General features: G+C 48.5%; 1 protein-coding gene across 2 annotated transcripts in view; it reads right to left on the bottom strand.

Annotated features, from left to right (window-relative positions):
- EFHD1 (EF-hand domain family member D1) overlaps positions 1-13,947 on the bottom strand; it is a 56,187-nt gene extending 42,240 nt beyond the window's left edge. Inside the window, exon 1 of one of the 2 annotated variants that reach the window (XM_070786894.1) lies at positions 13,929-13,947. In XM_070786894.1, coding sequence (XP_070642995.1) covers positions 13,929-13,933 — 5 coding nt within the window. In that variant the 5' untranslated portion in view covers positions 13,934-13,947. Of the gene's footprint in view, positions 1-1,479; positions 2,192-13,928 lie in introns of those variants that run through there. The other variant, XM_019957918.2, reaches the window with a different exon arrangement.
- Between the last annotated feature and the right edge of the window lie 11,060 nt (positions 13,948-25,007).

The following is a 25,007-nucleotide window of genomic DNA, read 5'->3' as shown; positions in this document are numbered from 1 at the left end:
CCGGAGAAGGCAATGGCACCCCACTCCAGTACTCTTGCCTGGAAAATCCCATGGACCGAGGAGCCTGGTGCGCTGCAGTCCATGGGGTCGCTAAGAGCCGGACACGACTGAGCGCCTTCACTTTCACTTTTCACTTTCCTGCATTGGAGAAGGAAATGGCAACCCACTCCAGTGTTCTTGCCTGGAGAATCCCAGGGACCGGGGAGCCTGGTGGGCTGCCGTCTATGGGGTCGCACAGAGTCGGACATGACTGAAGCGACTTAGTAGGTGTTAACTCCAGAGAACAAAGCCTGGAAGCGAGGGACCGGGAAATTAGGGTGTCGAGGAAGCCGAGGAGACGCGGTGGCTCCGGGTACCAATCTGCCGACCTCGGTGCCAAGGCTGGAGCTGGTCACAGTCCGGCCTCAGGAAGGGGCTCAGGCTCCCGCCACACAGCGCCGGCCACAGCGCCTTTAAATAGAACCTCCGCGGGTAGGACAAACACATTCCAAGCGCTTTTTAAAACGCCCCAAGCAAGACCTGGCCGGCGGCCTCCGGTCCCCCCAGGCATTTCCCGGTTTTGGCGCAATTCTCCAACAAATATTAATAGCTCAGTTGGGAGCTTATGGTGTGCAAAATACTTTCTGGCCTTAAAAGGCAGGATGATTTTTTTCTCCCCACTCTCCAGATGAAGAAACTGAGGCCCATGGAGCTGCCAGACTACAAGGCCGACTACTAGTTCAGGCCGCCAGACAACGCTGCCTCCATCGCCCGGGGTTGGGGCTCCCCCGAGGGGCACGACCGGAATGAGCCCCCGCCGGACCAGTTGCCAGCTGCCGTGTCCGGCTCCGACGGGCGCCTCCTGCCCAAGAGGCAAGAAGGGGGAACACGGCCAAGGCGACGCCCCCAGGAGGCTCCCCAAACGCGCTCGCTCCCGGAACGTACTGATCTTCTGCGAAGAGTTGAACAAACCCCCAGTTCTCTGTCTCCGCGGGTACATCAAACCCCGCGCGGCAGCCAAGGATAAGTTTACTCCTTTGTTTTTAAAAGATAAAGGACAAAGAAGGCTAATTTCTCCCTCGGGAGATGAAGTTGGCAGGTGAGGCGCAGCGCGTCTCGGTTTCCTAGAAGTTGCGCGCTGGGCAAAATCTCCGAGCCAGGCGACGGAGGGGGCGGGACCCGCCGTCTGGACCCCTGAGCCCAGGACTCGGGCTGGGTTGCCCGAGCCGAACTTCTGAGCTGGGTCAGGGAGAACCGCAGCTCCTGCCCTCTGTGTCCCAGCCCGGCTGGATCACCCAGCACCACCGCGCCGGGATCGCTCGGGGCGTGCGGGATCTTGGGGGCGTTAGGGTTAAATGATAAAGAAACCGCTGCATTGGCCCCCTCCGTCCTACCCCAAACGGGGCCTGGGGTTCTGAGAGACCGACCCAGCGCCACTGACCCCTCCCTCTGGGGCTTCGGGTCCCTGGGTCCCGGGGGCGCAAGGCGCGGAGCGCTCACAGTTTGAACATGCTCTCCAGGTCCTTGATGAGGCGGCGGCTGAACTCCGGGAACTCTGAGTAGGGGTGGAAGACCTTGCAGCGTCGGGGCCGCGCCGCGCCCTCGTTGATGTCCAGCCGTCGGTTCAGCTGCGCGCTCAGCTCGGCGTCGGCTCTGGCGGTGGGCGCCCAGGCGGGCGGCTGCGGCTGGGGCTCGGGGTCTGGGGCGGCTCCGGGCGCGGGCTGGAGCCCGCTGTCGCCTTCCTCCCACTGCAGTCGTCGCTGCAGCTTGCTCGCCAGCTCCTCGCTGGCCATGGCCTCGGTGGATCCGGAGACTCAGGGACTGGGCGGACAGCGCGTTCCTGGGCGGCTGGCGACTCTGCGACACTTTGCCGAGACGGCGGGGACCCGGCGGTTGGGTGGAACCGTGGGCAGGCGGGGCGGAGCCGCGGCTTTAAGGAGGAGCTGTGGCTCGGGGACCGCCCGCCCCGGAGGCCACAGGTGCCCGCCTGTCCCGGGGATGTCGACCGGCCGAGCGCTTCCAGGGATGGAGCGCGGACCCTCGGATCAACCCTGAGCTTTCCGCCCGCTCCCGGGGACCCGGGGGCCCTGGGGTCCTCTGGGAACGGCAGCGGGCGAAAGTTTCACTACCGTTTTGGCGGTTCCTTTCTCGTCCCCTAGAAGTGCCCCGACTGCCGGCGCTCGTGGCCGGTGACAGACTGGGGGTGGGGGAGCTGAGCGCCCCCGAGTGACACCCGCGCGCCCCCAGGACTGCGGGTGGCATCCCCGCCGCCACTGGTCGCGAGGTCTGGGAGAGGGAGGCGCCCTCAGGGAGCGCGGGGAAGGGCGAGCTGACTTTTAAACACTCACTCTAAAGACATGTTTCCAAAACATACTAAAAATACTAAAAACAAATAAGCAAACAGGAAAAAAAAAAAAAAAAAACCAGGCAAGCAGGCCGAGACGGACTCCTGGCTCTCTTGTGGTAAGACACCAGCGCCACTTTGGGGACTCTGACTTTTCCTGTGAGATGCAAGAAAGTAAAAAAGAAGCTTGAAAATAAAGCAATAAGTCAGCATTTTAACACCACGGTTAAAAAAAAAGAATCGTCACTCCCCAAGGAAGGCTGATGTGGATGGCTGTTACGTCAGCCAAGCCTTGAGAAAAATCTTGTAAACACCGCTCTGCCCCTGAGGACTCTGTTCTGACTCTGCCCTGACTTTGTTCTGACTGCCTGGGGGCTGCTGCCCAGGGCCTGTCCCCACTGCTGGCTGTGGGCACCTGAGATCCAGGACCAGCCTTTGGCACTGGGGTGTGTAGGGCCCAAGGGAGTCCTGGCAGGGATTCTGAGCATCTGGAGAGGCCTGTGTGCTTATTCCTTCAGTCCTGTCTGACTCTTTGCCACCCCATGGACTGTAGCCCACCAGGCTCCTCTGGCTGTGGGCAAGAATACTGAAGTGAGTTGCCATGCTCTCCTCCAGGGATCTTCCTGAATATATATATATATATATATATAAAAACTAGGGAAAATATTAAATTTTTAAATAAAGTGATCAAAGAGAACCTTTTCGACATCCCTACTGGGAAGCCCCATACATATATATTTTTTTAATTAGGGAAAAATTAAGTTTTTAAATAAAGTGATCAAATAAAATCTTTTTAACATCCCTATCGGGCTTCGCAGGTGGCACTAGTGGTAAAGACCCTTCTTGCCGATGCAGGAGACATAAGAGACACAGTTTTGATCCCTGGTTCACAAAGATCCCCTGGAGGAGGAGGGCATAGCAACCCACTCCAGTATTCTTGCCTGGAGAATCCCCATGGGCAGAGGAGCCTGGTGGATTATAGTCCATGGGGTCACAAAGAGTCGGACACGACTAAGCTACTAACACACACACACACACATCAAAAGTACTGTGCAAATATGACCCATATTTTGTAAAATACATTTCTATGCACAGGAAAAAAAAAGAGAAAGGGGCCAAATTATTATTTTTAAAAATAATTATATTTATTGATCAGCTGTGCTCGCCCTTCGTCGATTCGTGGGCTTTTCTCTAGTTGTGTAGTTGTGGCAAGTGGCGGCTACTCGCTAACTGTGGTGCTCCGGCTTCTCGCTGCGGTGACGTCCCTTGCTGTGGAGCACAGGCTATAGTGTGCGAGGGCTTCAGGAGTTGTGGCCCATGGACTCAGTGGTTTCAGCTTCCAGGCTCTAGGGCACAGGCTCAGTAGCTATGGTGCACCGGCTTAGTTGCTCCATGGCATGTGGGATCGTCCCAGACCAGGGGTCAGACCCATGTCTCCTGCATTGGCAGGTGGATTCTTTACCACTGAGCCACCAGAGAAGCCCAGGATCAAATTATTAACTGTTGTAAACGCTAGGAGTCCAACCATTTCCATCAACTATTTTAATTCTCACTTCTCTGAATTTTCTACAATGACCACACAGAACTGCTATAACCAGAAAACAAATATGATTGCTTGCATTGGAACAGTACCAGAAGGGAGCTATGTTAGCTGTAGAGCAGCCGAGACTATTTTGCCTGTGTCATCCCGTGATTATTTCACCAACATTCCTGGGGGATGGGTACAGGAGATTTTACCTTTCTTCTGTCCATGGAATTCTCCAGGCAAAAATACTGGAAGGGGTTGCCATTCCCTTCTCCAGGGGATCTTCCCGACCCAGGGATTGAACCTGCATTGCAGGCAGATTCTTTACCGTCTGAGCCATCAGAGAATCCCCTTTGCATTTCACAGGGGAAATCAAACGTGTTTTACCTCCAGGACTTCTTTTCAGTTCCCTATTGCTATGTAACAAACCATCCCCAAACCTAAGGCCCAAACAACACATTTACTTTGCTCACAAATCTTCACTTTGGACAGACCTTCATGGGGAAGTCCCTCCTCTGACCCACCTGGTGCAAGGCGGGGTAGCTCGGAGGCTGGAGAGGAGAATCCATCTGAAGACTTATTCTCTCCCAGGTATGGACTGACGCTGGCTGATGCTTGGCTAGAACACCTATGTATGGCCTGGGCTTCCTCCCAGCATGGTCGCTGGGTTCCCAGGACGGGCTTGCAAAGAAGAGAGAGGGAGGTAGAAGCTTCATCGCCTCTTATGAATAGGGTCTAAAATGACACAGCTCGACTCTATTGGTCAGAACAGTCATGAAGGGGAGAGGACATACATCTCCAGCCCTCGGGCTTCCCCGGATGGTGGTCCAGTGGGTAAGAATCTGCCTGCAAATGCAGAGGATACAGGTTCGACCCCCTGGTCTGGGAAGATCCCACATGCTGCAGAGCAACGAAACCCGTGTGCCACAACTAGTGAGCCGTGCTCTAGAGCCTGGGAACCACAAATACTGAGTTCACAGGCCACAACTGCTGAAGCCCACAAGCCCTAGAGCCCGTGCTTCGCAATAAGAAAAGCCACGGCCAAGAAAAGTCCATGCACTGCAGCTAGAGCGTAGCCCCTACTCGCCACTAAAGAAAAGCACTGCAATGAAGACCCAGCACAGCCAAAAATAAATACATAAATAAATAAAATCTCCACCCCTCAATGGAGGCATGATAAAATCATCTAAAAATAGTATGTGAGATGGGATATGTGTCATTGTGATCATCTGTCTTCATTTTTAAAAATCTATTGATTTTTTAAAATCCTCATTTTGTTCTCTTTTCGTAAAAAAAAAAAAAAATATTTATTTGCCTATACCAAGTCTTAGTCATGACACTCAGGGTCTTCGATCTTTGCTGTGGCCCTCGGGATATTTAGTTGCAGGATACAGGATCCGCTGTCCAGGGACTGAACCCAGGTCCCATGCATTGGGAGCAGGGAGTCTTAGGCACTGGACCCCAGGGAAGCCTCCGCTGTGACCATCTTAGGAAAATACAATTTGCCAGTCCTCCCTCTAAAAACCCCTGCAGGCTTGAGTCTCTTGTGGCTCTGTGGCATTCAGACAAGAACATGTATGCCCTTCAGCCTGGATGGGTTGGCACCAGTCTCTCAGCCCTCTGGGAAGCATGGACCTGCAAGTTCCTAGGAAGTCAGAATGAACCCAAGTGCAGAAAGGGAAAAATGCTTCCAAGTGAGCAGAAACCTGGGTCTGCTTCCATCTCTGGAGGCATTCAGTCCTGTGCACCTTGGCATTATCAACCTCTTTAACAAGACAAAATCTCAGGCCTTTGATTTGTTTTAGAGCAAAAGGTTTTGTCCTTCCCAAAGAAGTAACTGTCAGTGTCGTGTGCTCTTCCTAAGTCTCTTCATGCCATCCCTCATTACATTGAAAATATTCTAAAATTAGATAGTGATGATGACTGTACAACTCCATGAATATAATAAAAACCATTGAATTGTACACTTCAAAGGGGTGAAGTCTGTGCATGTGAATTATATCTCAACAAATCTGTTCTTTTTAAAATGACAACAATAAGCTATTACCTATTAACATAAATAGTATAAGCGAGAAGACCAACATTGTTTTACATTTCTGCATGCCTTTCACACACACACACACACACACACACACACACACACACACACACACGTCTTTCATCTCTGCCTTAACAGTAGACTTGGATATCACATCTGTTTCTGCATTAGATTGCTGTGATTTGTGCTTTCTTTGAAATCTGTGAAGAAAATCCAAGCTTCCGAAGACCACTGGGAATGTCAGTTCAGTTCAGTCGCTCAGTCGTGTCTGACTCTTTGCAACCCCATGGACTGCAGCACGCCAGGCTTCCCTGTCCTTCACCATCTCCCGGAATTTGCTCAAACTCATGTCGATCGAGTTGGTGATGCCATCAAACCATCTTGTCCTCTGTCGTCCCCTTCTCCTTTTGCCTTCAATCTTTCCCAGCATCAGGGTCTTTTCCAGTGAGTGGGTTCTTCATATCAGGTGACAGCCAATGTATTGGAGCTTCATCTTCAGCATCAGTCCTTCCAATGAATATTCAGGACTAATTTCCTTTAGGATTGACTGGTTTGATTTCCTTGCAGTCCAAGGGACTCTCAAGAGTCTTCTCCAACACCACAGTGCAAAAAGCATCAATTCTTCGGCACTCAGCTTTCTTTATGGTTCAATTCTCACATCCATACATGACTACTGGAAAAACCACAGCTTTGACCATAGCTTTCACTACTGGAAAAACCATAGCTGGGAATGTGGATGTATAAATGGAAAATTTGGATGTATAAATGGAAAAGGGGGGAGTGTTTGTTTCATCTTTTCAGATAATTGTGGTTATCATTTTTCTTTGTTACTACACCAAAACTCCTAAGTGATAGTTTCCTGAAATTTAATTGCAACGTGGAAGATCAGATCAGATCAGATCAGTTGCTCAGTCGTGTCCGACTCTTTGCGACCCCATGAATCGCAGCACGCCAGACCTCCCTGTCCATCACCAACTCCCGGAGTTCACTCAGACTCACGTCCATCGAGTCAGTGATGCCATCCAGCCATCTCATCCTCTGTTGCCCCCTTCTCCTCCTGCCTCCAATCCCTTCCAGCATCAGAGTCTTTTCCAATGAGTCAACACTTTGAATGAGGTGGCCAAAGGACTGGAGTTTCAGCTTTAGCATCATTCCTTCCAAAGAAATCCCAGGGCTGATCTCCTTCAGAATGGACTGGTTGGATCTCCTTGCAGTCCAAGGGACTCTCAAGAGTCTTCTCCAACACCACAGTTCAAAAGCATCAATTCTTTGGCGCTCAGCCTTCTTCACAGTCCAACTCTCACATCCATACATGACCACAGGAAAAACCATAGCCTTGACTAGATGAACCTTTGTTGGCAAAGTAATGTCTCTGCTTTTGAATATGCTATCTAGGTTGGTCATAACTTTCCTTCCAAGGAGTAAGGAGATGAAAGCATCCAAACCAAACTCTCCATACTCTGTTATAGTGAAAACGATAATCACTCTATGTTGCATGTTTAATGGGTCCTTGAGTTAGGCATGTTTCTTTGTACCATTACAGGGCTTCCCTAGTGGCTCAGTGGTAAAGAATCCACCCACAATGCAGGAGACTCTGGTTGGATCTCTGGATCAGGAAGATCCCCTGGAGGAGGAAATGACAGCCCACTCTAGTATTCTTGCCTGGGAAATCCCATGGACAGAGGAGCCTGGTGGGCTACAGTCCATGGGATCACAAAAGAGTCAGAAAAGTCAACTCTTTGGAACAGACCCTAATGCTAGGAAAGACTGAGAGCAAAAGAAAAGGGCAGCAGAGGATGAAATGGTTAGACAGCATCACTGACTCAAAGGACACAGATCTGAGCAAATTTCAGGAGATAGTGGAGGACAGAGGAGCCTGGCAGGCAGCAGTCCATGGGGTTGCAAAGAGTCGGACAGACTTAGTGACGGAACAACAACATTGCAAGGAAAAGTAATGGAAGGTTTAACATGTAAAGGGAAGAAGATATCAACAAATGCAACAAAGTATCCAGAACCTCACTGGGCACTCCTACAGAGCAGTGGTTAAAAAGAAAAACAAACTGATGAAAACTTGGTCAAGGGTATGAGCAAACTTACCTAAACCGGTTTGACCCGGTAAAACTCAGCCTTTACTTGGTTGGTTAGTGTATTGGTCAAAGAAGTTTAGGGGGGTGTTTACTCCCCCACATTCTTGTTATCACGTTATAAGGAAAGCCAGCCCCAGACCAAATTCTCCTAAACATAAAATTATTTATTATGGGAATTGCCTGGCAGCCCAGTGGGTAGGATTCTGCGCTTTCACTGCCAAGGGCGAGGGTTCGATCCCTGATCAGGGAACTAGTATTCCTCAAGCTTCAAAGTGAAAGTCACTCAGTCGTGTCCAACTCTTGTGACCCCATGGACTAGTTTATGGAATTCTCTAGGCCAGAATACTGGGATGGGTAGCCTTTCCCTTCTCCAGGGGATCTTCCCCACCCAGGGGTCAAACCCAGGTCTCCCGCACTGCAGGCAGATTCTTTACCAGCTGAGCCACAAGGGAAGCCCAAGAATACTGGAGTGGGTAGCCTATCCCTTCTCCAGTGGATCTTCACAGCCCAGTAATCAAACTGGGGTCTCCTGCATTGCAGGCAGATTCTTTACCAACTGAGCTATCAAGGAAGCCCCTAAGCATCAAGGCAAGTAAAAAAAAAAAAAAAAAGATATTTATTAAACCAACATCCCCAGAAAGCAGACATAGCCTAGCTCAGACAGCCTATTCTATAAATCTGATGAAGTCTCAAATCCCAGCTCTTGACCACCTTTTAGAAAATCCAACCAAAGCCTTCACCAGAGGCCGGCACACACTCTAGAGACCAGATTCCTTGCCTTACTTATGACCATCATCAAACAACCAGAAGCCCTCCTACATCAGTGGCTGAAAGCTGGCTAATAAAAATCAAGCCTTAGGGGCAGGTTAGAAATTTTGGCGGATTCTCATGTCCTTTGCAGTATGGAGGTAGGTGGGGGGTTAACCTATTTTAAAGCAACCCACATATCTTAAAAAAACAGTACTTTTCATTTCATCAATGAGGGCCCACTTTGAACATTATTCAGTTTAGTCAATGAGCTGCTATATTCACCGATGCTTTTTTTTTAAATTTCTGACATCATTAGCTTATTTAGTAGTCATGCTTCAGTGATTGATCAAGTTATGCATAACAAGAAGACTTGCATAAGCAACATCTGAGGTGAGATCCTTCGGATATAATGTTGGCTGGTACATCTGGACTGTGTGCCCTTTGTAAAAAAAGTTAAGGTAAAATTTGAGCTTCCCAGGTGGCCTAGCAGTAAAGAAGCTGTCTGCCAATGCAGGAGACTTAAGAGACACGAGTTCGATCCCTAGGTCAGAAGATCCCCTGGAGGAGGGCATGGCAGCCCACTGCAGTGTTCTTGCCTGGAGAATCCCAGGGACAGAGGGCCCTCGTGGGCTGCAGTCCAGAGGGTCACAAAGGGTCGGACACAACTGAAGCGACTGAGCATGCACGCAAGGTAAAATTCACAAAACACACAATCAACCATTTTGAAGTATACAATTCAGTTCAAGTCAAGCAAAAGTAACGTGCAGTGTCAGAAATCGGGGATGAGGGTGGGGGGAGTGACTGGGAGGGAACACAGGAGGGCTTTCAGACACTTTTATTTCCTGATCTCGCTGGTAACAATACCAGTGGTTCATGGTGGAAAATTTCATCAAGCAATACCCTCACGACGGGTACTCAGGTTTTGTAATTTTTTGCATCTGTGTCTGTGGTGGTTTGGAAACATGGCCACAAATGATTTGATATCCCTCCCACTGAGAGGTCTGTGTCCCCACCCCTTGAACTTGGATGGGCCCGTGTGACTGGAAATACGGTGGAAGGGCTCCCCTGATGGACCAGTGCAGAGGACAGATTCTGTCCCTGGTCTGGGATGATTCCACATGCCTCGGGGCACCTCAGCCTGTGTGCCACCACCCCTGAGCTCGTGCTCTGGAGCTTGGGAGCTGTAACTAGAGAAAGCCCAAGAGCAGCAGTGAAGACCCAGCACGGCCAAAAAGAGAGAGGGAGAGTATGGTGGAAGTGATGCAACATCACTTCTGAGGCTAGATGAAGAAAGGCCTCTCTGTTTCCTCCTTGCCTTCTGGGAACACTTGTTCTTGCCACCCTGAGTCACCGGGCAGGATGCCTGCTTACTCTGAGGTTGCCAGGCCAGAGACGCCCCTGGTGGGACTATGGTCCACGGGCCCAGAGGAGCCAGTCCATCCCACATGCCACACACGTGAGCAAAGAAGTCATCTAGGGAGTGGGCTCCGGGACCCAGGTCTTCTGACCCCAGTCACCAGGGTCGCTCCTGGGGAGGTCCCAGGTTTCCTGGAACAGAGAAGGGCCACTGCCCCATGCCCAGCTCCTGACCCAGAGGGTCCGTGAATACAATATACTGGTGGTGGCCGTTTTCCATCACTGTGTCTTTGGGAATTGTGGTAGAAACAACAGGGCTTCCCTGGTAGCTCAGTTGGTAAAAGATTCATACGTTGGGAAGATCTGCTGGAGAAGGGATAGGCTATCCACTCCAGTATTCTTGGGCTTCCTTTGTGGCTCAACTGGTAAAGAATCCACCTGCAATGTGGGAGACCTGGGTTCGATCCCTGGGTGGGGAAGATCCCCTGGAGAAGGGAACGGCTACCCATTCCAGTGTTCGGTCCTGGAGAATCCCAGGGACTGTATAGTCCGTGGGGTCACAGAGTCGAATAGGACTAAGCAACTTTCACTTTACGAACACCACTGAGTTCTGGGTGTTTTGTTCAGTTCAGTTCAGCTCAGTCACTCAGTCGTGTCTGACTCTTTGCAACGGCATGGACTGCAGCACGCCAGGCTTCCCTGTCCTTCCGTATCCTTCTTTTTTGACATCTGGAAGCATACCTAAGAAAGCCTGCACCCGGTTGGGAGAGCATGGCCCCCAATTTCTCAGACAGGCTGCCCCCTGCTGGAGGCCATGGGGAACCACATGGCAAATGGTTCCCTGAGTCACCAGGCTGGTTGGTGGGAACCCTCTGGGAGGGTGGGCCTCCTACTTACTCCTTCTCTGGATGGCAGCAGAGGCTTCCTGTTGGCACATCGCTGGGACAGTTCATGCCTCAGGGGTTTCAGATTTAGTTCTTGGAAGCTCTGAGGTTTAGGAGGACAAACAGAACTGCTCTGCCCAAGGGAAGGAGATTCAGACACTGAAGTGGCTCCAACCAGCTGGTGAGCAGCTGGGAGCACGGCTGGCCCACCCGCCACCCTGAGTTTCTGCTGCTGCATCCCAACTGACCGCCCAGGGTGCCCGCTGCTGGGCTGTGCCCACGGTTTCCTCATTCCCCAGGCGACCGGAGCCCTCTAGTTATAGAAGGGCATGCGCACATGCTTAGTCGCTCAGTCGTGTCCGACTCTTTGTGACCCCATGGACTGCAGCCCACCAGGCTCCTCTGTCCATGGGATTCTCCAGGCAAGAGTACTGGAGTGGGCTGCCATTTCCTTCTCCAGGGGATCTTCCCGACCCAGGGATCAAACCTGCATCTCCCATGTCTCCTGCATTGCAGGCAAATTCTTTACCACTAGCCATTGGGGAAGCTCATAGAGGATCTTGTCACAGATGTAATGCATGTGACACGGGGAGCAGAGGCTCTCTCCCAGGAAGCCCTGGGGGTCAGGGTGCAGAGCCGTGTCCTCGCCTGGCTTTAGGGCTCTGGGCATACTCCCCCAGGCTGCTGTCTTCTCAGGACAGACTCCCTCTACCCACCCACCCCCACCCCCACCCCCATCCCGCCTCCCCTCGCATCTCCAGAATGCATGTGCAATCCAGGGTCACTGGAGACTCAGTGGGCAGAATAGGGGTGCTGGTGGGACAGGTGGTCATATTGTTTCCTTCATTCCTGCAGGTGGGCTCTGGAGCCTCCATCCCCGGGGTCTGCCTGGAAAGTTTTTTTTTTTTCATTCATTTGACAGTATTTACTGGGCATCTGGGATTTCTTGGTGGCTCAGATGGTAAAGAAGCTTCCTGCAATGCAGGAGACCCAGCTTCAATCCCTGGGATGGGAATATCCCCTGGGGAAAGGAAGGGTAACTCACTCCAGTATTCTTGCCTGGGGAATCCCACGGACAGAGGAGCCTGGCAGGCTACAGTCCATAGGGTCACAAAGAGTCGGACACGACGGAGCAAATAAGCACACACGCACACACTGGTATCTACTATATACAGACACAGTCACGGGCACCTGGGCTGCTAACCCCTGGTGGTAAAAACAATTAAAGCTCCAGATCGGCAAGCACTTACTCTGTGCTGCATGTGGCACTAGGAACTTTCCATATACGGTCTCACTGGATTTCCCCAAAATTCTGTGGAGTCTCATTTAGTCTTCCCAGTAGCCTGGGAAATACCCTCACCCTAACCAGAATCAGGATTCCTGGAGATGGAGCCTGGGGATCTCTATTTTAGAAATAAGATATTTTGGGGTGTCCCACGTTTGGAGTATACCACGAAGGCGGATCTTGTGACCCTAACTTTAAAGATGAGGGTCTATGCTGTGTGGAACTTGCTCAGGGCGTCTCCAGCCCTATGCGCCCTTCAGAGGGGAGAAGGCAGGTGAGTCAGGAGCCTAGGAGGAGGGACAGTGTGCGGACCCCCTCACTAATGTTCCAGGTGAGTCAGCTTCAGACTTCTCCTCCCACATGCCAGGGTTTCAGGAGACAACGAGATATTACAAGCTTTTAGTTACCAATACTCTCTTCTATACAAGACAAACTCGAACATGGGTTTAAAAGTGAAAAAGTCGCTTAGTCGTGTCCAACTCTTTGCAACCCCATGGACTGCAGCACGCCAGGCCTCCCTGTCCATTACCAACTCCTGGAGCCACAAGGAAGAGAATTTCAAATCTGCCGTCAGGCAGGGGATTTAAAAACTGGAAGTGCCACCCAGTGGCGGCAATGAAGAATTACCGCGTCCTTACACAGCTACAACAAATTTGCTAGGAGAGTAGACCTTTAACCAAAAAAGAAAGGAAAGAAAAAAGATAATTATGTGAGGTGATGGATGTGTTAATTAACTAGATGGGGAATGATGTTCTCATGAGGTATACATATATCAAATCAACACAGTGTACACTTTATATATGTCAATTATACTTCAATAAAGCTAAAACTAAAAAAGATCAGCTGGTTAGCATAAAAAATCATGGACTTTCAAGATGGAAAGGGGCTTTAAAGAACACCTAATAAAGAGTGCTGGAATTTTTACGGGAAGCAGTTATTAGTAGTTTACTTGCAGATCACTTTGATCTTTTAAGACTTGTTTTGAAGCTCTTTCAAGGTTGGTCTAGCCTTTCCTCAATGACCAATTTAACCCACTTGTAAGGTGCGGCATGTCTGGACTCTCTACCCAACACCCTGCATTCAATGAAATCTCAATGAATTCAATGCATTCAATGAAATCTCTTCACTTTGGCTGATGGCAATAAAATACAATTCCTCATGCTTCTGAGTTTGGGGAACTATTCAGCTCTGCAGTAATTGTTCCTTCCCTGGAAGTGTTTCCATCTGCCCCACAGCATTTCCCCCCATGCGTGTACAATTTGTATTTAGCCAAAGACTCAGGGAACCCCATGCAGAGCTCTTCATCTGCTTTCCCCCTGCCTGCTTGCTCTGTGCTGTCAGTTCTGGTTGTCTTGACCTCTGGAAGTTTCCATCTCTGACTCTCTAACTCAGGGAGCTTACTGAGCTCTGCTTGGGCTTCCCTTCTTTGTGCCTGTTTGGATTTTACCTTCCTGGCACAAGGAGAGAATAAGAAAAGAAAGTCGCTCATTCACGTCTAACTCTTTGCAACCCCATGGACTGTAGCCCGCCAGGCTCCTCTGTCCATGGAATTCTCCAGGCAAGAATACTGGAGTGGGTTGCTATTTCCTTCTCCAGGGGATCATCCCAACCCAGGGAACTAACCCAGATCTCCTGCATTGCAGGCAAACTCTTTACCATCTGACCCACCGTATAACTCACCTCATTTCCTCCCTCTCCTCCAGCGCTGCCTGCTCCCCAAGGCCATTTGAGCATTTTCTCCAGTTATCCAGTTGTTTTCGACAGGAGTGCGGGGGAGGACTGTCTGATGCTCTCAGGGCAGGAAGCAGAAGATTCTATTCTTCACTGGCTGGCAGCCCCATCCTCTAGTTTGTTTCAACATTTTAACATAAAACAGCTTCAAAGTTACAGAAAAGCTGCAGGATCAGGACAAAGAGCTTCTGTACCTCCTCCAGCTGGAGACTATGCACCAAATGTCCCAGGAGCATTGTTTAGGGAGAAGGTTCCAGTTCAGTATCACACATCACAGCCAGCTCTCTCGCCTCGGCCGTCACTTTCCATCCAAGGCAGCCCCTCAGTCTTTCTTTGACTTTCAGGACTACGTATTTTTTGAAGCGCAGAGGCCGGTCATTTCATAGAAGGGACCTCCGTTTGGGTCTGTCCAGTGTTTCCTCGTGGTTAGAGTGGGTTGCATGCACTGTGTCCTCTCCCTTGCAATCCGGTGGGTGACACGTGACATCCCTCGGTCACACAGCTGGTGGTAATGGCTTGGTCCACTTGATGAAAACAATACGTGTCTGATATTTTCAAGGTAAAGTTTCTTTCCTTCCTTTCGTGTTTAATACATATTTTGTGGGGAGATATTTTGGGATCATATAACGGCCTGTCACTCTCCCCTTTCACCCACTCATTTTAGCAGCCTGAGTGTTTCTTGGTGGAATTAGTTTTTCTATAGTGAACAGAAGTGATATTCTCATGCCTCGTGTCTCCAATTCCTTCTACTGCTGCTGTGTCATACACTAGATTTTAATATGTATGTTAAGATCATTTGGGGGGGGGTGTTGCTACTTGAAGAATCATTGAAAAGTGAAAGAAATTATCCTGCAGTCAACTGATGTCTCCTCCGCCCAACAGTAGTCACGGATGAGGGAGCCAGATGTCCAGAACAAAGCGGGTTGGGGATGAGCTCGGTTTATGTTCAGTTCAGTTCAGTTCAGTTCATCAGTCGTGTCCAACTCTTTGGGACCCCAAGGACTGCAGCATGCCAGGCCTCCCAGTCCATCACCACCTCCCGGGGTTTACTCAAACTCATGTCTGTTGAATTGGTGATGCCATCCAACCATCTCATTCTCTGTCATCCCCTTCTCCTCCTGCCTTCAATCTTTCCCAGCATCAGGGTCTTTTCCAGTGAGTCAGTTCTTTACATCAGGTGGCCAAAGTATTGGAGCTTCAGCTTCAGCGTCAGTCCTTCCGGTGAATATTCAGGACTGATTTCCTTTAGGATGGACTGGTTGGATTTCCTTGCAGTCCAAGGGACTCTCAAGAGTCTTCTCCAACACCACAGTGCAAAAGCGTCCATTCTTCAGCGCTCAGCTTTCTTTATAGTCCAACTCTCACATCCATACATGACTACTGGAAAAACCATAGCTTGGTTTAACCCTGTTGAATTGGGAATGACAGTGATATCTGTGTCTAGTGGGAAGGTGGGAAGAGGAGACGAGAGCCTGGACACCCCGACCCCAGGTGACAGCCATGTAGCTTTACGCCCTGCCTGTCCCCTCTGAGCTGCCCCCAGAGTTGGGAGCTGCTGGATAAAGGGTCGCTGGCGTCCCTTTCGTCCTCAACCAGCGCTCCCTCTGTTCTTGGACCAGGCGTGGGAAGAAACGCAGCAAAGCAGAGAGCGACCGCCAGAGGGTCACATTCGGCCTTCAGACCAGCGAAGTTCTTCCCCCTGCATCCACCTTATCTTAATAGTGATTGTGGCGGTTCGTTGGTCCCCACCACGTCCCAGGCACTGCGCTGGCTCCTGGGGGACTTTAGTGTATTTGATGCTAAGGGAACCTCAGGCAGAGGAAATCGCTACCTTTCCAGAGGAGGACCCGAGGCTCAGAGCAGTCTAGTGACTTGCCTGAGGTCACAGCTTGCAAGCAGCAAAGCTGGCCTCTGACCCCCAAAGGCCGTACCCTCCCTCCCCGTTTGCCCTGCACTCGCTCTCCCAGGGATTAAACTTCCTTGTTGAAGGTGTTTTTCTAGATGTTCAGGAGTCATGGACAAAAAAAGAGCCATGTGCCTAAGGTAGAAGAGGGTGGGGAACTTTGGGGTCATAGTTTTGAGGACTTGGTCCCTAAGTCTTTAACATGCCCCCGAGACTGGGGGGGGGGGCGGTGCAGCTTAGTGTTTGGGTCCCTGACTCTCCTGCGGAAGAAAATGGGGCAAGAGACCAAGGCAGGACCGTGAGACATCCAGGGAGCTGGCACACACTCTGGAGAGCAGGTCTGCTGAGGACTTCTGGGTGCCTGGTGCCCCCCCCCAACCACAACCTTTTCCTAGGCTCTGCAATTATTAGTAGATGCTCAGTCTGGTAAATTGTCTCTTTCCTGGAGCCTCCACTTCCTTATCTGTAAAATGAAATCTCAGTTGTCTGGCTATGGAGCTTGGATGGACAGAATGAGATTATGTATTAAAGGCATAACCACCCAAGAATGTATGGGTGCCAAGGGGAAGGGCAGCTGTGAGAAGCATGTCCAAGGAAGGGTACCACGGTTTCTGAGTCCAGTCCACGCAGGCTGAGAGAGGGTTTCTCTGTCTTGAGGAACTGTGGGAAATAGGAAGCTGGAGATGAAAATGAGACATCCAGCTGGGAAAGTCCAAAGAATCAACCACCCTCTACAGACACACACACACACACACACCCTACAAACTCAAGAAACTTTAGAACTAATAAGCTTGTTTTCAATAAAAGGTGGTTATAAAAGAGAAATTTACAAAAACAATACTTCTTCCCTTCCCTGTATTATCAGTTTAAAACATAATGAAAAAAAAATCACAATAACAGCAAGATATAAAGTATGAATTACATTACTGACTTTGACAAATATGAATAGAACCTAGATTTAAAAGTAAACAAAAGTAAAACTAAACAATAAAACTTTTCAGATACTTAACAGAATTGATTAGAGAAGAATGTACACCATGGCCTTGAAAATAATGTATGTTATTAAAATTTTCAGATTTTAATTCCATTATTTTTAATTAATTAAAAATAAATTCTAATACATGTACAAAAATAGTCAAGAAACTTTTGAAAGAGAATAATTGTGATAGCGGACTTTCTTACAGCTACTAAAATGTATTTTTAAACTATGGTTATTAAAACAATGTGTTATAGGCATAGAAAAAGCCATTCAGTGACAAAACACCTTAGGCAGTTTTATTTGTGTTTTTGCATATTGTAAATGCAGCATCACAGCTAAAAAAAAATAATAAATTGTCTCTAGAGGTAAAAGAAGAAAAAAAAGAAACAATCATTCATATCCAAGAAACTTAACAGAAAATCCATAAATGGGCCCATGAAATGTGTGTTTTGGATTGTGGTGTTAGAGAAGACTCTTGAGAGTCACTTGGACTTCAAGGAGATCAAACCAGTCCATCCTAAAGGAAATGAGTCCTGAATGTTCATTGGAAGGATTGATGCTGAAGCTGAAACTCCAATACCTTGGCCATCTGATGCTCAGAACAGACTTATTGGAAAAGACCCTGTTACTGGGAAAGATTGAAGGAAGGAGGAGAAGGGAACTACAGAGGATGAGATGGTTGGATGGCATCATTGACTCAATGGACATGAGTTTGCACAAGCTCCAGGAGCTGGTGAAGGACAGGGAAGCCTGGCGTGCTGCAGTCCATGGGGTCACAACGAGTCGGACATGACTGAGAGACTGAACAACAACAAAATATGTGATAAGGGGGGCATTTCAAGTTGTTGGGGAGACTCTTTAACAAATGGTGTCTTAAAAAACCTGGCTACTGGGACTTTTTGGTGGTCCAGTGGTTGAGACTTTGCCTTCCAATTCTGGGAGTGCAGGTTCCACCTCTGGTCAGAAGACTAAGATCCCACATGCCTTGATGCCAACAAAACAAAACAGAAGTAAGATGCTAATAAATTCAATTAAGACTTTGAAGAAAACCTGGCTAACATCATAGACTGAAAATATGGTTAAGTGCCTATCTAATATCTAAAGCCAAATTTATTCCAGATTTACTAAGATTTAAATGCAAAAGAAAAAACAAAACAAAAAGCAGCAGTTTTACTGGAAGTAAATATGTTTGGTTAAAGATTCAAAACTTTAAAACAGAAGAACTAAGCAAAAGCTAACAGCAAAAAGAAAAAATTGATAAACTTAACCAGGTAAAAAAATTAAATATACGATAAACAAAATTCAAAAGAGATAACATTCTGGGGGAAATATTTGCAACACCTATGACAAGAGAATAGTATATTTAATCTCTAAAGAGCTCTTCAGAAATCAATTAAAATGTTTATTTTAGTAGAAAAACTGGCATAAGCAGGCAATTTACAAAAGAAAAAATATATGAATACCCAACAAATACAGTGTCAAAATTATATGTGAGCACCACATATAATTGAACTTTCACCTGAAAGTAATTTCACTTATCAAATTGCCAAGATTTTAAAAAATGATAGTAAGACCCAGAGTAGGAGAATGTGTAAAAGATAGGTATTTTCTGGGGGGCAGTTTGCTGGTACATGTCAAAAGCCTTTCAAAGGTGTGTAGACCATGCTGTGATTCCCAGTATCCCTGACATCCCTGCCCTGTACTGTGAAGAAACCAGGGGAGGGCGGGCGGCAGGAAGGATCATTTTAGTCCAACTGGGATACATTCAGCCTCTTGCCACAGCAATTGGCCAAGTAACCCACTTCCCGTGGCCAAATGTCTGGTTTGGTTTGGCCACTTTGTCCAAATCAAGCCAAAGAGACTCAAGGGAGATTTGCTGGGACTCCTGGGAAGGAAAATTCCTTGTTCTTGAGCCAGAGCTCCTAGATGTGCGCTCCACCCTTTTCTGGAAGAAACGGGGTGCACTGACAACCCAGGAAGTGTCGCAGCCACTTTGCCACAATGAGGGGCGCTGCCAAGCTGTCCTGAGGGAGGCAGATGGAGAGAAGAGGGTTGGGTCCTTGATGATGTTAGGGGAGCAGCGAATCACAGCAACCCTGAAGCCTGCTCTACCTCTGGACATTCCGGTTTTGTGCGTCAGGGAATCTCCTCTTATCGTTTGCTTTGGGTTTTCCTAGAAGCCATCCTAGAGCAAGGATTCAGGGTAAGTGGCTTATTTGAAAAGTGATTCCAGGCAACACCAGCAGGAGAGTGTGGAAGTGACACAGAGGAGGAAAGTATTTATTTGTTTTTAAAATAGCATTTCATTTATTTATTGGCCACACCAGTGAGGCCCTCAGGATCTTAATTCCCTGACCAGGAATCAAACCCACCTTGCTTTCTGTTATTGAAGCATGGAGTCTTAACAACTGGACTACCAGGGAAGTTCCAGGGAAGTGTGTTTTATGAAGCCACTTCAGGGAGGCACATGGAGTAAATACAGTTACATGTAACTGTTATTAAAATTCGTGCAAAAAATAAAGTTATTGCCTTTGGTTATAAATAAACTAACATCCAACCACAGGGACCATTGAGTGCATTACAGCTGTTTACACAGCAAATTATTATGTAGCCATTAAAATGTCCACACCTGCAGGAATGTAGCCATTGGAAGATGTTCACAGTTCATTGCTGAACAAACAGAGCCGATTACAAGACAAAAAGCACAATTGTGACATTGTCAGTTTCCTAGTTTTGTTCCTGTGATATCTTTGTGCAAAATGTTACCACTGGGGGAAGCTGGGTGAAGGGCACTGGGGACCTCTCTCTACTATTTCTGCAACGCCCTGTGAGTCTATAATTATTTTAAAAGAAAATGTGAAAACAAGAAAAAGATGCACTGCAGATGGTGACTGCAGCCATGAAACTGAAAAATGCTTGCTTCTTGGAAGAAAAGCTATAACAAACCTAGAGAGCATATTGAAAAGCAGAGACATTACTTTGCCTCCAAAGGTGCATACAGTCAAAGCTATGATTTTTCCAGTCGTCATGTATGGATGTGACAGTTGGACCGTAAAGAAAGCTGAGGGCCGAAGAATTGATGGTTTCCAATTGTGGCGCTGGAGAAGACTCTTGAGAGTCCCTTGGACGGCAAGGAAATCAAATCAGTTCAGTTCAGTCGCTCAGTCGTGTCCAGCTCTTTGCGACCCCATAAATTGCAGCACTCCAGGCCTCCCTGTCCATCACCAACTCCCGGAGTTCACTCAAACTCACGTCCATCGAGTCGGTGATGCCATCCAGCCATCTCATCCTCTGTCATCCCCTTCTCCTCCTGCCCCCAATCCCTCCCAGCATAAGTGTCTTTTCCAATGAGTCAACTTTTCGCATGAGGTGGCCAAAGTACTGGAGTTTCAGCTTTAGTATCATTCCTTCCAAAGAACACCCAGGACTGATCTCCTTTAGGATGGACTGGTTAGATCTCCTTGCAGTCCAAGAGACCCTCAAGAGTCTTCTCCAACACCACAGTTCAAAAGCATCAATTCTTTGGCACTCAGCTTTCTTCACAGTCCAACTCTCACATCCATACATGACTACTGGAAAAACCATAGCCTTGACTAGATGGACCTTTGTTGGCAAAGTAATGTCTCTGCTTTTCAATAAGCTATCTAGGTTGGTCATAACTTTCCTTCCAAGGAGTAAGTGTCTTTTAATTTCATGGCTGCAATCACCATCTGCAGTGATTTTGGAGCCAAAAATAAATAAATAAATAAAGTCTGACAGTTTGCACTGTTTCCCCATCTATTTCCCATGAAGTGATGGGACCAGATGCCATGATCTTAGTTTTCTGAATCAAATCAGTCAATCCTAAAGGAAATCAACCCTGTATATTCATTGGAAGCAGTGATATTGAAGCTGAAACTCCAAGACTTTGGCCACCTGATGCAAAGAGCTGACTCACTGGAAAAGACCCTGATGCTGGGAAAGATTGAAGGCAGGAGGAAAAGGGGATAACAGAGGACAAGATGATTGGATGGCATCACCAACTCAATGGACATGAGTTTGAGCAAGCTCCAGGAGATGGTGAAGGACAGGGAAGCCCAGTGTGCTGCAGTCCATGGGGTCACAAAGAATTGGACATGTCTGAGCTACTGAACAACAACAGAATAATCCCATTTGTTAGAAATCTCTAACATGTATGTATGTATACAGTAAAGGTTTCACATACCTTGGTAGTTAAAATGTTTTTCTGAGTGAGATAATGGATTTTTCTAGATCACCTCATCCCTTTTTGTACTTCCTGTAACGGAGCAGTTTTAGGTTTACAGGAAAATTTGAGCAAAAGTTAGAGAGCTGCCAGATGCTCTCTACCACCCTCCCCAATTTCCCGTATTTTTCACGTTAGTTAGTGTAGTGTATTTGTCACGATTGAGAAGCCAGTATTGGTACATTATTATTAAACTAAAGTCCCTACCTTACATTAGGCTTCACTCTTGGTGCTGTACATCCTATGGATTTTGACAGTTGTATCATAAGCTTACCCACTCTTACAGTATCATACGGAAGTTTCACTGCCCTAGAAATCCTGTGCGCCTCCGTTATCCTCCCCTCTCCCCTGCAACCACTAATTTTGTTTTTGCTGTCTGCATAATTTTATCTTTTCCCGCATGTCATGGAAACACGTGGCATGTAGTCTTTTCAGACTGGCGTCTTTCATTTAGTAATATGCATTTAAGTTTCCTTCATGACCTTTCATGCCTTGATAGTTCATTTCTTTTTATGTTACTTAATAACATCCCTCTGTATAGATGCGGCAGTTTGTTTATCTATTGAGCACTTTTTAAAATAAAAAAAAAACCAAACCCTTCCTTAGAAAGGGGTATAAAGCATATTCGAGGGAGAATGAGACTGTGTGGCAGAGGCACCATATGATGGTGTTGTGGGCTGGGAACAGCCGGGCATTCTAGGGGGCAGGCGTCAGCTTGCCTGGGCTGGAGAGGGGACTGCAGAAGGAAAGGCCCCGGAGGAGGTGCTTCACTGGAGCCCTGGGCCTCTGGGTCCTGGGAGAGAGGGCGGAGGCAGGACAGGTGCTGGAGTGGTTAGGTCTTATGTTGCTTCGTGTTGACCTGTGTCTTGAGGAATTTCCTGCTCAGCTTATGGTGGGTTTCAAACCACTCATCCTACCCCTTCCTAGCAGCTGCAGCCTGGAAAAGCTCACCACCGAGCCATCATTTTATAAATATGCTGTAAGAATTTCCCAGGAGGCCAGGGGCTCAGGGTCTGGACATTTAGCACCTCTGTGGCCAAACTGGCAGGCTGCTGGTTGTCACTGGGGCTGGGGTGTAATTCACTAGCCAGCAACAGGCTGAGAGCCTGATGCCACTGCATCTCCAGAAGTAGGGTGGCTGTGGGAGTTGGCAGAGAAGTCACCCCCTCAGTTCTAAAAGTGTCAGATCCCAGGAATGACTGTGGCCTTAAAGGCCATCTGGTCTACCCTGGAGTGGGCTATATCTTCACGGTAAATCCCCCAAATACGTGACCTGCCAGCCTCTGCTCGTTCACCTGCACTGCCTGTATAGTCACTCCATCTATAGACAGCTCAAATTATCAGGAAGCTTTTCTGAAACTGAAAGCCTGTCTCTATCTACCCAGAGGTCCTGGTTCCATGGCACAAGGCCACTTTTCCATAGTCAGTGAGCCATTTGAAGCCATTCACCTATTGACATTCCTTTCTCCAGACTAGAGGACTTCTGTGGCCACCCTCCTCCCCACCAGACCCACCATCTGCGCTAACCCGGTGTGTAGTTAGCTAGAGTCTCTTCTTCCAGAGAACCGAATAAGGGTTCTGCTCCAGTGGTCAGCACGCCTCCTATCTCCTGCCTGGCGTAGGGCCAGGCATCCATGATTTCTGGCCTCTTGTCTGCTCCCATGCTGCTGGGCCCATCCTTTCCATGCTGGGGAGACAGTTCGATCTTCCTCTGACAACACGATTTTGCACCAATTGGCCCTTACTCCTTTTATGCTCAGATCCCTGGGTTGGGAAGATCCCGGGAAGAAGGGAAAGGCTACCCACTCATCTGGCCTGGAGAATTTCATGGACTGTATAGTTTATGGGGTCACAAAGAGTCGGACATGACTGAGCAACTTCCACTTTCACCAATTAAACGATCTTTTCTGTTGCCCATGATGTTGGCGGGCCTGCGCTCATTTGGGACTTGCATCTTACCGATGGTTGTTCTAGAGGTCCAATCTTGGTATGGTGCCCTTTTCCTGCCTTTCCCCCTGGTATGGTTTACCTGTGGCCACCTTACCAAGCCTTAAGTTGGGAGAAGACAGTCTTACCATTGGCCCATCAGCCAGTGGGGTGCCCCCTTCCTTTTGGCCTCCAGCCCCCTGCCTTGTGTGGCCCACCCAGAGCCCTTGCAGGGCTGGTGGGGGGAACCTGTGAGGCTCCTTGATGGGAAGGGCTCTGCCTTCCACTCCTGGGGCTCCCACCTTGTCTTCTTTCTGCTGGCCCTTCAGGAACCACACCTGCTCTCTGGGGGCCCTTTCTTTACCTTCTGCTCCTTCGGGTCTTCCTGTTCCTCCCCTCCCACTGTGGTTAGGGTGGGGGGTGGTCCTGTTCGGCTTTATAAGCATTTTTTAAAATCTGAGCTCATGGAAATGTTTCCCTTGTGTCAAGTGGGGCTTACGTTGATTTGCTGTCAGGCTGGAAACCTACAGCAATTGCAGCCTGGGTGCTGACTTAGGACAGGCACTGGGGAAGGTGGAGGCTGGTGCGTGGAAAACAGGCAGTTTCCCTGAGTAACAGGCCTGCGGGCGTTCCCCCGTGCTGGCACTGATGGAGCTGCTGGAGCCTGCTCTGGGGAGCAGGAACCCGGGCACCGCCAGAGAACAAGATCTGGGTGTTCAAACCAAGCATCGCCCCTCGAGAAACTTCTTGGGCTTCTTATTTTGAAATAATTTTAGATTTATGCAAGAGTTGCAGAAATAGTACATAAAGTTCCCGTATACCCTTCACCCGGCTTCCCCTAATATAACCATGGTACACTGATCAGAACTAAGAAGTGAGCATTAGTACACTGCTTTAGGAGCGGGGGCATGCATGTGGCACATGAAATCTTAGTTCCCCTACCAGGGATTGAACACGTGCCTCCTGCAGTGGAAGCACAGAGTTCTAACATCTGGACCCCCAGGGAATTCCCTGATACACTGTGAGTGTGCTAAGTCGCTTCAGCCATGTCTAACTCTTTGCAACCCTATGGACTGTAGCCCACCTGGCTCTTCTGTCCATAGGATTCTCCAGACAAGAATACTGGAGTACACTGCCATGCCCTCTTCCAGGGGCTCTTCCTGACCCAGGGATCAAACCCCCTTCTCTTACATCTCCTGCATTGGCAGGTGGGCTCTTTACCACTAATGCCACCTGGGAAGCCCTCCCTGATACATTACTCTTTATAAAACTTCAGGCTTTCTTCAGATTTCCCCACATTTTCCATTGGTGTCTTTTTTCTTGTCCAGGATTCCACATTAATCAGTCATCGTATCTCCTTCCTCTCCTTCAATCTGACTGTTTCTGGATCTTTTCTTTTCTTTCATGATGCTTACACTTTGGAATAGTACTGGTAAAGTATTTTGGTATTGTGTGGGCTGTCTCTCAGTGTGGATTTGTCTGATGTTTTCTCATGAGTAGCCAGGTTATGAATTTGGGGGGAAAGACATCAGAGATGAAGTGTCCTCGACACTCATTAGCACATATGGCGTCAACATGACCCAGGGGTGCCATGACCCTGGATCACTTGGTGAAGAGGGTCTCTGTCAGGTTTCTCCACTAACAGTTACTATTCTTTATTTTCCACACGTTCCCTCATTAGAAGGGAGTCTTTACTTTTCTTCTCCTCCTCATTCTTTTGGCAGCACCCTGCAGCTTGTAGGATCTTAGTTCCCTGAGCAGAGATTCCTACTTAGGCAGCTGGCTGACCATTGGATTTCTCCAGCTGGGTGCACTTGAGCGCTGGAGGAGACGAGCTCTGGCCTCATCTCAGTGGCAGTAGTGTGTTCCCCAAGCTGAACAAGTTCAGGCCAGCTTCCTTCCGCCCTCAGACACCAGCACTAGGTGAGGGGCATCCACCCTGAGGAGCCCCGCCCTGGAGTCACCGCCTCCTTGGTT

This window comes from Bos indicus, chromosome 3 (assembly GCF_029378745.1).
Source record: "Bos indicus isolate NIAB-ARS_2022 breed Sahiwal x Tharparkar chromosome 3, NIAB-ARS_B.indTharparkar_mat_pri_1.0, whole genome shotgun sequence".
NCBI lineage: Eukaryota > Metazoa > Chordata > Mammalia > Artiodactyla > Bovidae > Bos > Bos indicus.
This window is presented reverse-complemented; position numbering and strand designations above follow the sequence as displayed.